The sequence below is a fragment of the Mus caroli genome, chromosome 8 (genome assembly GCF_900094665.2).
Source record: "Mus caroli chromosome 8, CAROLI_EIJ_v1.1, whole genome shotgun sequence".
NCBI classification, from domain to species: Eukaryota; Metazoa; Chordata; class Mammalia; order Rodentia; family Muridae; genus Mus; species Mus caroli.
In genome coordinates this window covers 9,908,660-9,921,752 of record NC_034577.1, presented here as the reverse complement: position 1 = coordinate 9,921,752, position 13,093 = coordinate 9,908,660, and the positions used below count along the sequence as shown (strand labels likewise).

The following is a 13,093-nucleotide window of genomic DNA, read 5'->3' as shown; positions in this document are numbered from 1 at the left end:
CCCCGTGTTGGTCACTGTCTGTCCTAGAAGATCTGTTTTGGGGGTAAATGCACTTTGAGAGAATTTGGGGCATAGGCCCCACAGCTGGATGTGTCTTTCCTGGGACCCCCAAGTCCCAGACCAGGCAGCTGTGGACTACCTAGAGCCTCTCCTCACATGAATGATGGAAAGAGGTAAAGTCAGTGTTCACAGCAAACTGCAGACCCTCCATTTACTCTGCAAATGGAGACCAAGTTCTGCCCGGCTCTGTTGTCAGTCCCACACGCAGAACCCTTCTGCCCCTGACAACCAGAATGTGGGGAGGGCACCTGCATAAATTCTCCCCATCTTTCCCTATACCAGCCATTTGCCTCTTGGCTGCCCCTGTTCCGTTTAGTCTGTTTCAAGGCTATGAGCACTGCCGAGAGAGCTAAACCCTCCCCAGGCTACAGGACACACAAGAACACAATCGCTTTCTCAGTGTCTCGAAGTTGCAGTTTTTCTGAAAAGTTTGGGGAGACTGATTTTAACCCTAGCACCCTGTAAGCTCTGGTGAAGATAGGGCAGGAACAACATTGTTGAACACAGCTCCAAAAAGCACAGTCCTGCCCAGAACCCTGAGCCTGTCTGCTTGTCCTCAGGCAGCCTCAGAAGCCTACAACCCTCTAGAGGTCAGCTCTGTCTTCAGCTGGTGAGGTCGCATCCCTCTAGACCTTCAATGGTTTCCCCTTGCGTTGGAGGCAACTCTGGAATGTTCTCGTGGAATGTTCTCACGAATGTCCTCCAACCACCCCCAATTCTCTCCAGGTCATGGGGGCAAGAAAGAGTAGGAGACATGCTGGTTTGGAACTAGACCACACAGACATGCAGGGAGCGGGGCACATACTTGGCATACCTTATCTGCCTTGGGGAGGCACCACTGTGGGAAGAACACAGACACCTCTCTTCTCTGATGGGGCATCCTCAGCTGGCACTAAGCCTTATACCAAAGAAAGCCATAATACGTCTGCCAGCTGCCTATCACTGGCATCTCTCTTCCCTAAGTCCAGGTGGCCAAACTACGGAGCCCCAGAGGGAAACATCAGAAACCTTTGAGGAGAGATGATGCAGACTTTGAAAGAAGAAAGTAGACTGAAGTGTGTGGTCTTTGTGATCTGAATTGGTTACAAATTTGTCTCTTTTTCTACAGAAGGGCTTTTATTGTCTCCTTTGAGCTATAGTCATTGTATCCTTGAGGTTGCTTTCTTGGGCTGGGGCTCTCCCCATGCAGGCAGGACCTTTGTCAGCACCCCATCCTCCCCTGGGCTCCATTACCCCTCTCACAGATACTCTGATAAATATGTCTCCAATTTTTTTTCCAGATGTACCCAGGGCAAAGTCACCTTTTAGGAACCACTGCTGCAGGGACGACCATTTTACTGTGTTTTCCAAAACACACAAAACCTGCAGATCATACATTGAAACAGAAGGCTAAGTGATCTCACTGGAAGATACTGGAGACACCCAAGATCACATTGTCCAGAATAGACGATGACTTCCTACAGGTAGAGGGGCCAAGAGAGAAGCAAGTAGAGAACCCAAGCAGGCCCAGTAGAACAGCCTCGGCTGATCAGAAGGGACACGCACACAGAGGCATGCCCTCAGACCAATGCCATCCATTGCCACACTATTGCTCCTGGGTCTTAGCAGAGCTATTATGGCAAAGTGACCCAAGGGAAGATAGATGGTCCAAGTGGAACCCCAACTCCAGCTGATCTGGTAAGGTGAAAGAATTCAGCTCAGTGTCTTTCACCAGTGGAGCATGGCCCACCCCATACTTGCCCTCCACTCTCTCACTAGAGCAATCAGCGGGTGCCATAGCACAGACCCAGAAGCAACCCCATCTCCCATCAAACCAAGAGCAGCTGCAACTGATAGATTTGGTGACAAAATGAATGGCCATGAGCAAATCTTACCACCCAGAGCAGAAGCCAAGCACAGGGCAGACCCGTGAGCAGTATTGGAAGAGGCAAAGCCATGGAGGGATGAGCCATTTTACATGCAGGCTCCAGCTGGCTTTCCAGCCTCGTCCACACAAAGGCAAGGACACTGTTGGCGTATCTGGCCACACTGTAGATTAGTGTAGGTTGGGGAGGGCTGCTCTGGAGACTGGGGTGCAGGGCCTTACATTCTCTGTGGCTGGAATGAAGGAAGGCAGACATATTTGTGGCAAGGAGCAAGACTGTTAGCCTTGGGAGTTCAATGTTTCTTAATAGTTCTTGGCTCCAGTGGGCACAGGCTATATACCCAGACATGCAGTTTTGTTGGTCTACAAAAGCCCTAGGGCCAGCTTTATGACCTTCAGAGGTAGAGTCCCTTGGGCCCAGAACACAGGACTACTGAATACAAAACTAGGGAGACAGAATATAAAGAGAGCTAGAGAGTGTGAGACCCTGCACCAGGGAGGCACTGATGCCTTACAGACCCTCGCTTTTAGCAGCCTCCAGAGCTTGGCTCTTCTCTTTACAATCACTACATAGATGAGGCAATCTTCATCCCAGTCCTGGGGGGTGGGGGGGGGAAGCAGCCTACTGTGTGTGTCTTCATCAAGGATACCTCTCTGTACCTCTGGCTACCCACATCTTCCTGAACCTCACCCCACAAGGAAGAGGAATCTTGCCATTGCCGTGTAGAATGCGTTTGTCCTCAGCCAGCACTGTAGCATGTCCCCTGTGAGAGCTACTTAACTGTACACACTCTGGATAGATGCCAAGGCAGGGGCCAGAGCCAACTGACCCCTGACCCCACTGAGGAGCAGTGCCCGAGGCGCCCTCCAAAGTCCAGGGATGGTTTTGGCCTGTTGCCCTCAAGTGCAACTCCAAGGAAGCTTTCACAACAGCCTCTGAAACTGTGCTCCTGGGAGGTATTAAATATCTTAGTACATACAGTGGTGTAAATATAAGCTGGCAGATTATTATTGATATTGATCCGGGGTCCTAGGGAGGCTGAGGCCAGGCTCCTGGAGGGTGCAGGGAAGCAACTGTGCTGGATCCAAGGTCAGTCAGCATCAAACAGAAACCAAGACTCTCTCATCCTCAGGCTCCAAGGCCAAACTCAATAAGAAGGGCCGTGCACAGTTAGCAGTCCTCAGACCAGTGACTGTCTCAGCACTTCTGGGACCAGTGTGCAGCTCTTGGGTTTGCAGCACAGCTTCTGCACAGACAGACTTATCACCTCTCTGCTTGGAAATTGTGTTGTGGGTCTTTTGTAGGAAACTGTTTAGAAAACCTCTTCTAGCCTGCTTTGGTAAGATCTTCTGTTGGACAGAGTGGACTTGGCCAGCAGGGGGCGCTGGAGCAGGTCCTCCACCCCAAACTGCTAGTTCTGTCCAGCCTTAGAGAGGGAAAGGCAGGCTGGTGAGGTAGCCACACAACAGCTAATCAGTGACTAAATCAGTGGCCACAAAGCAACAGCGCATTACAGGGAGAAGCAAGTGTGAGATCCGGAGTCTACCAAAAGGGAGAGCTTGCACAGAGGCAGAACTCAAAAGCTAGTTTCCTTCTCAGAGACGTGCACACAGAAGTCTGTCAACCTGTAACACATGTCCTGAGGGAACAACCCTCATTGAAAGAAATGCCTGGCTATCTTCTCTTTGCAGGGTGATAGCCATCACCATGGTAAGGGCGAAACGGAACTGTGAGCGATGGTCCATGCAGAGAAGTCCTTCCAGATGAGGAGGCTGCTGGGGTCTAGTACGGTTTGCTGCTGGTCTTCACATGGGGAGAGGCAGTGAACAGCAGAGGTGGCATGGGGCCAGTTGGCTAGCTAGCTCTGCTCCTGCCTCTGGCCCTGACCTGTGCTGGAGAGGGTGTGCCCAAGGGAAGGCCAACAGCTTTGCGATCCTTTCGGAATTCTCTACGAGGCTGGCTGCAGAAGCCGGCTTTCTATATGCGGCTTTATTTTGTTGTTGTTGTTGTTGTTGTTGTTATATTTTGGGAAAACCCAAACCACATTACTTTTTAGTCTACGACCTCCTCCGTGTCAGGGTGCGTAGGGGGGAGGCTTCTCCCCTGGGAGGAAGTAGGCTGGTGTGCAGGGTGAAGGAGCATGGGAACACCCACGGCTGGGCTGGCACTGGGAGGGAGACTCTGTGTCCTCAGGCAGAGAGAGGTCAGCAGAGGCCGAGGCCGGCGGGGCACTGGAGGGCTGCAATTAAACAGAGAGGCGTCCTCGATCAGCAGGTGGGGGGACTCAGCTACGTTGTCCAGAATATATGCCAGCACCACCTTGACCCAGCAGCTTACCAGACCAGGAGGCACCGGCTCATTGGGCCTCTCAGGAGGCCTCTCAAGTCTAGAACAGCCTAGAGATGTCAGATGTCAGCCTGGACAGCATCTGATTGGCACAGACCTGGCTTCTAAAGCTATTGGGGACACAGGAAGGTCTCCAAACTCCTGTCTTGGTTGGCCTGCTTAGCCCAGTCAGCTTTCAGTAGCACTAACTAGAAGATCCAGGGACAACTACAGCCAGGACTTGACACTCACTAAAGACAGCAAGACCATTAACATTCCCAACACAGCATGGTGATTATTGTGGTAGCAGCCAAATGTGGTCAGCCATAGTCTAGAAGTTTAAGGAAGTTATTTTTCAGATGTAATTAATCAGTGACTTTGAGTAAGCTGGTACCCTACTGTCAGGGCTCCTAGTCCAATCAGTTGCAGACCTTAAGAAAAAAGGCAGAGACGCTCAAGGAAAAAGAAACTCTTGCCCAAGTGTGACCATGAGTTACAGTCCCAACAGTACTTCCTTGGTCCTGAGGTCAGTGTACCATTGGACTGGAGAGATGGCTCAGCAGTTAAGAGCACTGGCTGCTCTTCCAGAGGTCCTGAATTCAATTCCCAGCAACCACATGGTGGCTCACAACCATCTGTAATGAGATCTGAAACCCTCTTTTCTCATGCAGGTGTACATGCAGGCAGAATGCTGTATACATGATAAATAAACCTTTAAAAACAATAAGAACAAATCTCTCTCTACATTTGCTGGGGTTGTATCTCTGGCATCCCAATAAACACCCCCAAGATCAAAGGTAAGTTAATATGAGAAGAAAACTTGGGGGAACAGGACTGGTCTGAAGGAAATCTTTTCTAGTATTTTCTTTTCCCGTCTTAAGTACCAGAAGTTTAAAACTTAAAATCAGTGTTTGAATAAAGTAAATTTGAAGTGAGTTTCTAAAGTGGTTCCTGTGTGCTGTATAGTGCTCTACCTGGCTGCATCTTGGTCTCATGAGCAACTAGCTAGCCATGTTTTCCTGATACTGGAGTCAGGATCTGACAACCTGTTGATCCCAAAGCCACTTCCCCCCAGGGAAGGGAGACTGGAAGCTGAGAATGTCCCCCTGACTAGAGACAAATGTCACAGAAAGTTCCACCGTCGTATCTCAAACCTTCTCATTTCTCCCCGAGACTGTGTGTGCATCCTTACGAGCACGGGAGCAACGTATTCCTAGAGATCGTCCTCTTAGGTCTACTAGGATGGGCTTCTCACGCTGTCCACTCTATTTTCTGAAAATAGTCAGATGCACAAGCCATGGAGCAAGCCCTTAGAAACCACAGAGCAAGCCACCAGGAACCTCAGGCTAAACCACCAGGAAACTCGGGTTAAACCTCCAGGAACCACAGAGCCAACCACTGGGAAAGTTGGATGAAAGCGGCTCACTAAACAAGGCCCCATGAAGGTAGTTCCTGCCCATACAGAGGAGGCCAGGACTGCTGCCCCAGAATTGCCATTCAAGCTAACCTCTGCTGTCATTCTGGGCAAGCTGCTGGGTTAGGCATGGCCCCAATGTTTGCAAGCTGCTAAGAACTTCAACAGGACACTTAAAATATCTCCTTCGGGCTCTGTTGGTCTGTAGAAACAGCATTCGTTCCATTGTTCTGAGGGAGCACATGGCTCATCCAATATGCCAGTTTCTACAGAAATCTGACTGCTAAACATATATGCAATTGTACTCTCACACTTGCCACCATGAAAAGCTGCTCAGCCCAGAGGGCTGAAAACACAAAAGTCCCAGAAGGTAGGAGATGAGCAGGTGTCCATGGAACCTGGCAGGTCATCTTCTAGGTTCCCAAAACTGTATCTGTGGTGACGTTGTCTCTTATGTGCCACCACGGGGGTGGAGGGGTATTTGTCCTTTTCCATGTGGAACAGGGAAGAACATCACATGGGGAGTCTCACATCCCATGAGAACAGGCCGGCAGCTCTCCACAGCTTTCCATTCTTCCTTAGGCCAGGCCTTCGAGACTGAGAGGCAGGAGGGCACCAGGACAGACTCCAGGCAGGAGGAAATGGAACCACACCTTCTGCATTGTTCATCATCCCCTGTGGAGCATCAGGTACTCATTCTGCCTGCACCCGCTGTGCTCTGGAATTGTGTTCTTGGCATCTATGGGACTTCGTGGGTCTCTGTGTCCAAAGGCAGGTAGAGCAGCTAAGGGAACCCTATCAGGGCTACCAAGAGTAGCAACAAACAGTCTTGCATGTGGATTTGACAAAAAGCCAGGAGAACAGAGCAGGGTTTCAGGACGAGCTGCAGCCCGAGGTGATAGCATCCTTCCTGGGGTGGAGACCAGGGAGATCCTCTCAAAGCCAAAACTGAAGTTCCATTGAAAGGCAGAGGCCTTGGAGCTGCAGCTGCTTCTGCTGGTGCCACCTGCCCTTGGAGTCACCACCAGGATCATCTCCTTCCCTGACCCTAGACATAGCTGCCTCCAGTGTTCCAGAGAGGAGAGAGTCAGTTCCAAGCCAGACTTTATCCCAAAAGGCCTTATGTCCCCTGATTAGGGGTCCCTGTGGCTCCAGCAGATGAAGGTCCAATTCCCTTTTGGGAAGCCCCACTAGCAGCACCTGGGGATGTCACACTGAGAAACCAGACCCGCTCCCCAGCATTGCAATGAACCACTGCAGCAGCCCTTCTCCAGAGCCTAAAGGACCCAGGGGTTCAGCAGTTACAGTCCCAGCTTCGTCTCTAGGCAACCAGAGGAAACTGAGGTACAGAGAAAAGGGGTGGGGTGAGACAGCAATACAGTGACCTCACTCTCTGAGCCTGGAGCACCAGTGATCCCTGGAAAACAGAATAAAGCTGCACTTTAAGGTCCCAGACACTGGGGGGGGGGTGTTCCCACGCCTTCTTCCAGCTCTGTGTGCTGTCAGTCCCCACTTCACAAATGTGGACCCCCGATGGTCACAAGACTCCCAAGTGCTGCTCACACATGGTCACAATGTTGGGTCAGTCCTAGGGCTCTGGCAGCTCTTTCTATCCGAGATGGTCAGAGGTNGACATTCATGTCCTCCCCAAAGTGTCATTTTGCTTGGCGAGGCCTCGTACTTCGTGTCAGTATGGCTCATTAGACAGAGGTCTCCTGGGGGACATACCTGAGGACCTGTGACTTCAAACAAATGATTTCATCCCATACAGCAGGCCCACAGGTCAAAGAGACTCAATTCAACATTTACTCAGCACAGCTCTGGGCATCTCATGACTGCCTCTGCTGGTGCTGTAAGACAAGCCACCTACCAGCCAGGCTGCAGGCCAGCCAGGCTGGATGAGCAGGCATCGCTCCACTTAGAAAGGTCTGTCTAGACNTGGGATCTCAGTCTCCCCACAGGAGACACTGGGCAGCAGTTACAGATGATGCGTTTGTCACGACGAGGGGTCTCGACAGGACATAGCTAACTAAAACACAAGCCAGGAGGCTCACAAACCCCACAAGTCCACAATGGCAGGTCCAAGTCAGTACAGTACCACTGGACAACTGGGGCCATCTTACCCGCAGCCGGCAGAGCTTCACGGGACATGAACAAGCCAAAGCCAAGAATGGGAATAGGAGAAACAAAGCCCTATTCAAACAGGATCTCACAGACCTGAGGTTCGCAGGGTCTGCAGCACTGGACACATGAGCCCTATGGGGTCGACACCTTTGTTGGCAAGTACCTGGCTCCATGTAGAACACTCACTGGTGTACAAGTATTCAGAACCCAGGCAGCTGTTGGCATCTTAAGTCCCCCTTACCAGTATGATAGCTAAAGTAATCAGCTTCCGAAATAACTCTCATGAGCCGTGAATAGCAATGAGCCTNGAAAATGGCATGACCCAGCCCNTAAGGGTCCCCTTCCTTCCCCATTACTAACTATATCAAAGTCNACCCATCTCTACCCGCAGCCCTACTACCCTGCCTACCTGGAAGCCNACAGAAATAACACCAACTTCACAGCACACCTACCTGTAGTGGCAGAGGGTAGGAGGAACAGGTTGGCACACCCATAGACGGAGGACACAGGCCAGTGTAGGCGAGGATCTGCTGTGCAGGGTTATAGAGAATCTGAGGTGGCGGTGACGGGCCATAGGCCAGCTGAGACAGAGGGACCTGTGGAGAGAGACGGGGGCATAACCACTCGACCCTCACAGCCACTCGACCCTCACAGTCACTCCATGGAGTATTCAGACCTGCACNTGGCCTTCTGGGGAACCTAAACCCAAGCCACAAAGAGTAGGCCTGTCTTCTCTTAATGACCTCACAGAAAGGCCAGCATCCTCTACACATGGTCTCTAGATTGGAGTCACCACCTGGAGCTGCCACCTGAAAAGGCAGCCTGATAGAGCCCAGAGACCAGACTGTGGGAATTCGGGAGGTGCCAAGACATCCCCTAAATTTCCCTAGCAACAAGAAACCTGAGAAGGAAGAGTTGAGCAGTGGTTCTGGGGTGGTAGTGAACAGAGCAACCAACGGCCAATGCCCCTGGGACCACAGGACAAGCAAAACAAGAATGGCCCAGGCNNTGGTTTTCAGCCCTGTGGACTTGGAAGGGACCCTAAAGGGTTTCCCATGGGCCCTGAGAGGACAAAGGGGAGGTTCTACCAGTGGTNTAAGACTAGGGCTCAAGGGCAGATTCAATAGGGCTGGCTCAGAGAGAAGGAGGTAGGGGTGAATTTCAGGTTTCTCATTCAGCTTGTTAAAATGGGGTCCAAGCCCTACCCAGAACCACCCCACCCAGGCAGCCATGAACCCCACAGTGACAGAGTGACATTTTGCTCTTAGATGGCAACAAGGTCTTCCTGCCTAAGCGGGTGGGAGAAGATTCACCCAGCGGGTTGTCAGGTGCTGGAACCAGAACCAGTGATTGGTGGTCCTAGTTGCCACCTGACGTGCAGGTGACTTGGGAGTTTGGATCCTCCTTCATTGAGAGAACCACTGAGCTCTCCTGAAGGGGAAGGCCCTGAACTCTGGGCTAGGGCTGACCGGCTGGAAACACACAGAAGCCATCACTCACCATGTCCTTGAAGGCCCCTAGGACTGCAGCTGTAACAATGCCCAGGCACAGGCCCAATACNTTCAGCACTGTGGATACCCAGAGCAGCCGGTACAGGTGGACCACGTCCTGGCAGCTACGCACGCCCACAAACTCATAGTAGGCAGGCGAGGGCTCAGTGCTGTAGGAGGGAGAATGGTTACTGCCCTCATTGCTAGATCATGGCCAGGTGACAGTACAAACCCTGGGGCTCCCAGTGCCCGAGGCCACCGGCTCTAATAGTGCTGGTGTCCTCTTACACAGGTGAAAATGTAAGTTAGACAAGTTAGAGTCCTCTGCTTTTCTATGGACTGGCCAGGGAGGCTCCACCAGGCCTCACAGTGAGGCATCAGATGGGCACAGGATGTCCCAAATTACTAGCTCTGGGCCCCTAATGGCCAACTGGGACAGTGGCTGAGCTACCCTCCACGCCAGAATAGTAACCAAGCATTTTTGTGTTTTCAGTTCTCCACATGTATCCCAAGAAAAAGCTGTAGGTGGTTCTCTGCTCTGAGAGGAACAGCCCACAGCTGGAATGTGCTGGCTGCCACCTGGTGGCCAGCTGTGGTCCTCCCTGGACCTTCAGGTACTTCCACACACTGGGCGCCCTTGGATGGAAACCCAACCACTCCGAGGACCATTGTGANGCTGAAACAAGATCCAGAGGGAAGAAGCAGGAAATGCAAGTGGATACAGGAAGGAAGAAATGGGGCCCCTCTGGCTCACAGACAGATGTCCTGTGCAGGGTCTTTCTTGTGCTCATACACATGCATGTGTGTTTACATGCTGGNCATGTTTACATGTGTGTGTACACAGACTCCTAACGCAGCCTTACCTCCCACAGGCGTAGAGGTCACAGCAGTAGCACGTGTTGCTCCTCACCTTCAACTGGCATCGTCCATTCAAAGAGTAGCAGGTGACCTGGGGTAGAGTGACAGTCAGGCTCATACCTTATCCTACACAGGCAATCGGCAGTCTGTGTCCAAGACCTTCTCCTGCCCAGGAGCAGAGCTTCGTTGCCAGGACCTTCACTGACCCGTGATAGGGTGGGACAGGGTGGGGCTGGGTGGGTGAGGCAGAGCAAAACTAGGCAAGGCAGGACAATATGAGACTGGACAGGACTAGGCAGAGCCGAGCAGAGCAGAACTGAGCAAGGCAGGGCTGGCTGGCAGAATCTCACCCCATCCCCCACAATATACAACAGCTCTTTTCTGGACTGCCCAGCCCTTCTGCCANTCTGAAGACCCCAGAACATATCGATAAGAGAATCTGTGACCCATTTGCCTTCCTGACTCTTGCCTCACCCTGGCCTGGGCAGTTGGTGTGAGCAGCCTCGTTCAGCTGAGCCAACAAATCTCCACAGCGCTAGTGTAGAGCATCTGCCCACTGAACCACACTGCCAGTGCCCACCTGGGCCGGTCTCACGGGTCAGCTGCTGTGTGTGTGCTTGCTCTTCCTGGCATCTCACTCAAGAGTGAAGTCATACTTCAGCTGCCCCGGCCCAGAGAGCCAGAGAATCCCTTGAACACTGCACATGTGTTACCCCAGTGTTTCGTGGCAGTGATTAAGTTAGTGAAAATGCTAATGGGAATGCTAATTGGCCAAGAAGGACTGGGGAGATGAATCNTAACACTGTGCTAACACTGTGTCAAAGAGGAAGGCGTGCAGCTGTGATCCCAGAGAGAACCCCAAGCATTGAACTCTCAAGGTCAGCTCCTGGCTCTCAATGCCTTCGTATCCATACAGCAGAAGATCTGTGTGAATTAATACAGCCATTTTAACTAGACACAGAAGGGGGATGCAGAAGGCATGCTTGCTGAAGGGACTCACCTCTGTCTGATAGACGTCATACAAGTACCCAGCCCCACTGGAGTAAAACTGGCATCTTCCAGCACTGAGAGGCCTTGGCTCCTAAAGAAATAAATGTAGATCGGTCAGACTGGTCATCCCCAACCAGGAATGGCCATTTCAGACTTGCCTTCCATGGACTAGGGCAGAACTGAGGCCACACGAGTTATTGCTTGCTATAGCAATTGTATGTGGAGTCCACAGGGGAAAGGATTACAGACACCCTCTACCTGTCTGCTGGGCAGACATGGGCACAAGGACAAGGGTGTGCTGCTGAATGGGACAAGGGGTGTTCTACACCTCGCCAGGGGCACCAGGCTTCTGTCTTTCTAAAAGTAAAGCAAATTTCTCTTTCTAGGAAGGAACAAGGAAGATTTGGACTGATTCATTCATCCATCCTAAGTACCCATATATTCATCCAATCACTCAGTCACCTATGCATCCAGTCATTCAGTCACCTATGTATCCAGTCATTCAGTCACCTATGTATCCAGTCACTCAGTCACCTATGCATCCAGTCATTCAGTCACCTATGCATCCATGCATCATCATCAATCATCCATGCATCTAGCCATTCAATCACCTATGTATCTGATCAAACACCTATGCATCCAGCCATTCAATCAGCCATGCATCCAGTCACCAATCACCTATGCATCTAGTCACTCAATCACCTATGCACCCAATCACTCAATCACCTATGTATCCAGTCATTCACCAATCACCTCTGCATCTGGTCACTCAATCACTTATGCATCCAGCCATGCATCCTTCCATCTGCCATGCCCCACCACTTGACATAAGCTCATCAATGTCTTATCTCACCATGTTCCCACCCCTGTGTTTCCAACAGTCATGGAACTGACGTAGTGTTGAACCATGAGGAAGCCAAGGTAAGCCAGAGCTGTAGGTGAGTGAAGAGGGCAGATTAATGAGCAGGCAGTTGCTAAGGCAGCAGAGAGACAGCGGGTTCTGGGACTTGTAGAGTGTCATAAAGCCATACAATCTATAAATGCACCTTTGGGGTCTTTACTATGCATCAGTGACATTTCTCAAAGCACTACTTCTGACCTAAGAGGAGTCTAGAAACCACCAGTAATGCTGGCAGCAAAGACAGGCATGAGAACCAGACAGCATAGACCANAGCACCTGTGTGCCAGGCTCGGTGTGGATGGGTCAGTGGGAGGCACTGGCCCCAGGTGGTACATGACGGGAACAGGTGGGATAGCGGCGCAGGGCAGGAGGCTACAGTGGAGCTGAGAGCCGGCTCACACGCTCTGAGGATGCTTCAGGGATGTCAGAATTACTTGCCCTCCGTCACAAAATGGCAAGACACCCCAGGGGACTTGATGGTGTGAAGTGGGAGTCTTCACACCATCCTCCTGCAGGATGGCAGCTTGGTGTGCATCTGCATGGTACCAACTCTCAACGACACTGGTCACTCTTCAGAGGCCCAAGACTGACCCATCAGGCCGAGTAAGCAGGTGCACGGGGATGGGTATAAGTGGTGGGCATTGATAGATGGGCATACTCAGATGGATACAGACAGATCGGTCTCCNAGGCTCTTCTCATCAATGAAGCCAGAAAGGATGAGTGAGGGCCTCTCACACCTGTGGCTGCAGACAGGCGACTATGTGCCTGGAGTCAGAAGTCTCTGGAAGGTGACTTCTCTCAGCCAAGTGCTGAAGAGCTGCGAGGTTATACACTACCCAGGGACAGAATCTCAAGGCAAGGTTGGTACATACCTTGGGGAGCACTATAGTCTATATGCAGATGGCCAGATGCCTAAACACCCAGCTGTAGGTACTGGGGGAGCTACACATGCTTGTACACTCATACACTGTGTTCATACATGCAAACACACATACACAGAATTCCCACCAGGTTATAATGGTGCATATAAAGTCACTCCACTATGTTATAATAGTGTTCCTCTGT

General features: G+C 51.4%; 1 protein-coding gene across 1 annotated transcript in view; it reads right to left on the bottom strand.

The window, feature by feature from the left end:
• Positions 1-3,898: 3,898 nt before the first annotated feature.
• The window catches only part of Tmem255b (transmembrane protein 255B), a 23,062-nt gene continuing 13,867 nt past the window's right edge, over positions 3,899-13,093 (bottom strand). Inside the window, exons 4-8 of the mRNA XM_021170170.1 lie at positions 11,137-11,217; positions 10,142-10,227; positions 9,289-9,448; positions 8,241-8,384; positions 3,899-4,164 (exon numbers count right to left, since the gene is read on the bottom strand). Of these exons, the coding sequence (XP_021025829.1) occupies positions 4,000-4,164; positions 8,241-8,384; positions 9,289-9,448; positions 10,142-10,227; positions 11,137-11,217 (636 nt within the window). The 3' untranslated portion in view covers positions 3,899-3,999. The remainder of the gene's footprint in view (positions 4,165-8,240; positions 8,385-9,288; positions 9,449-10,141; positions 10,228-11,136; positions 11,218-13,093) is intronic.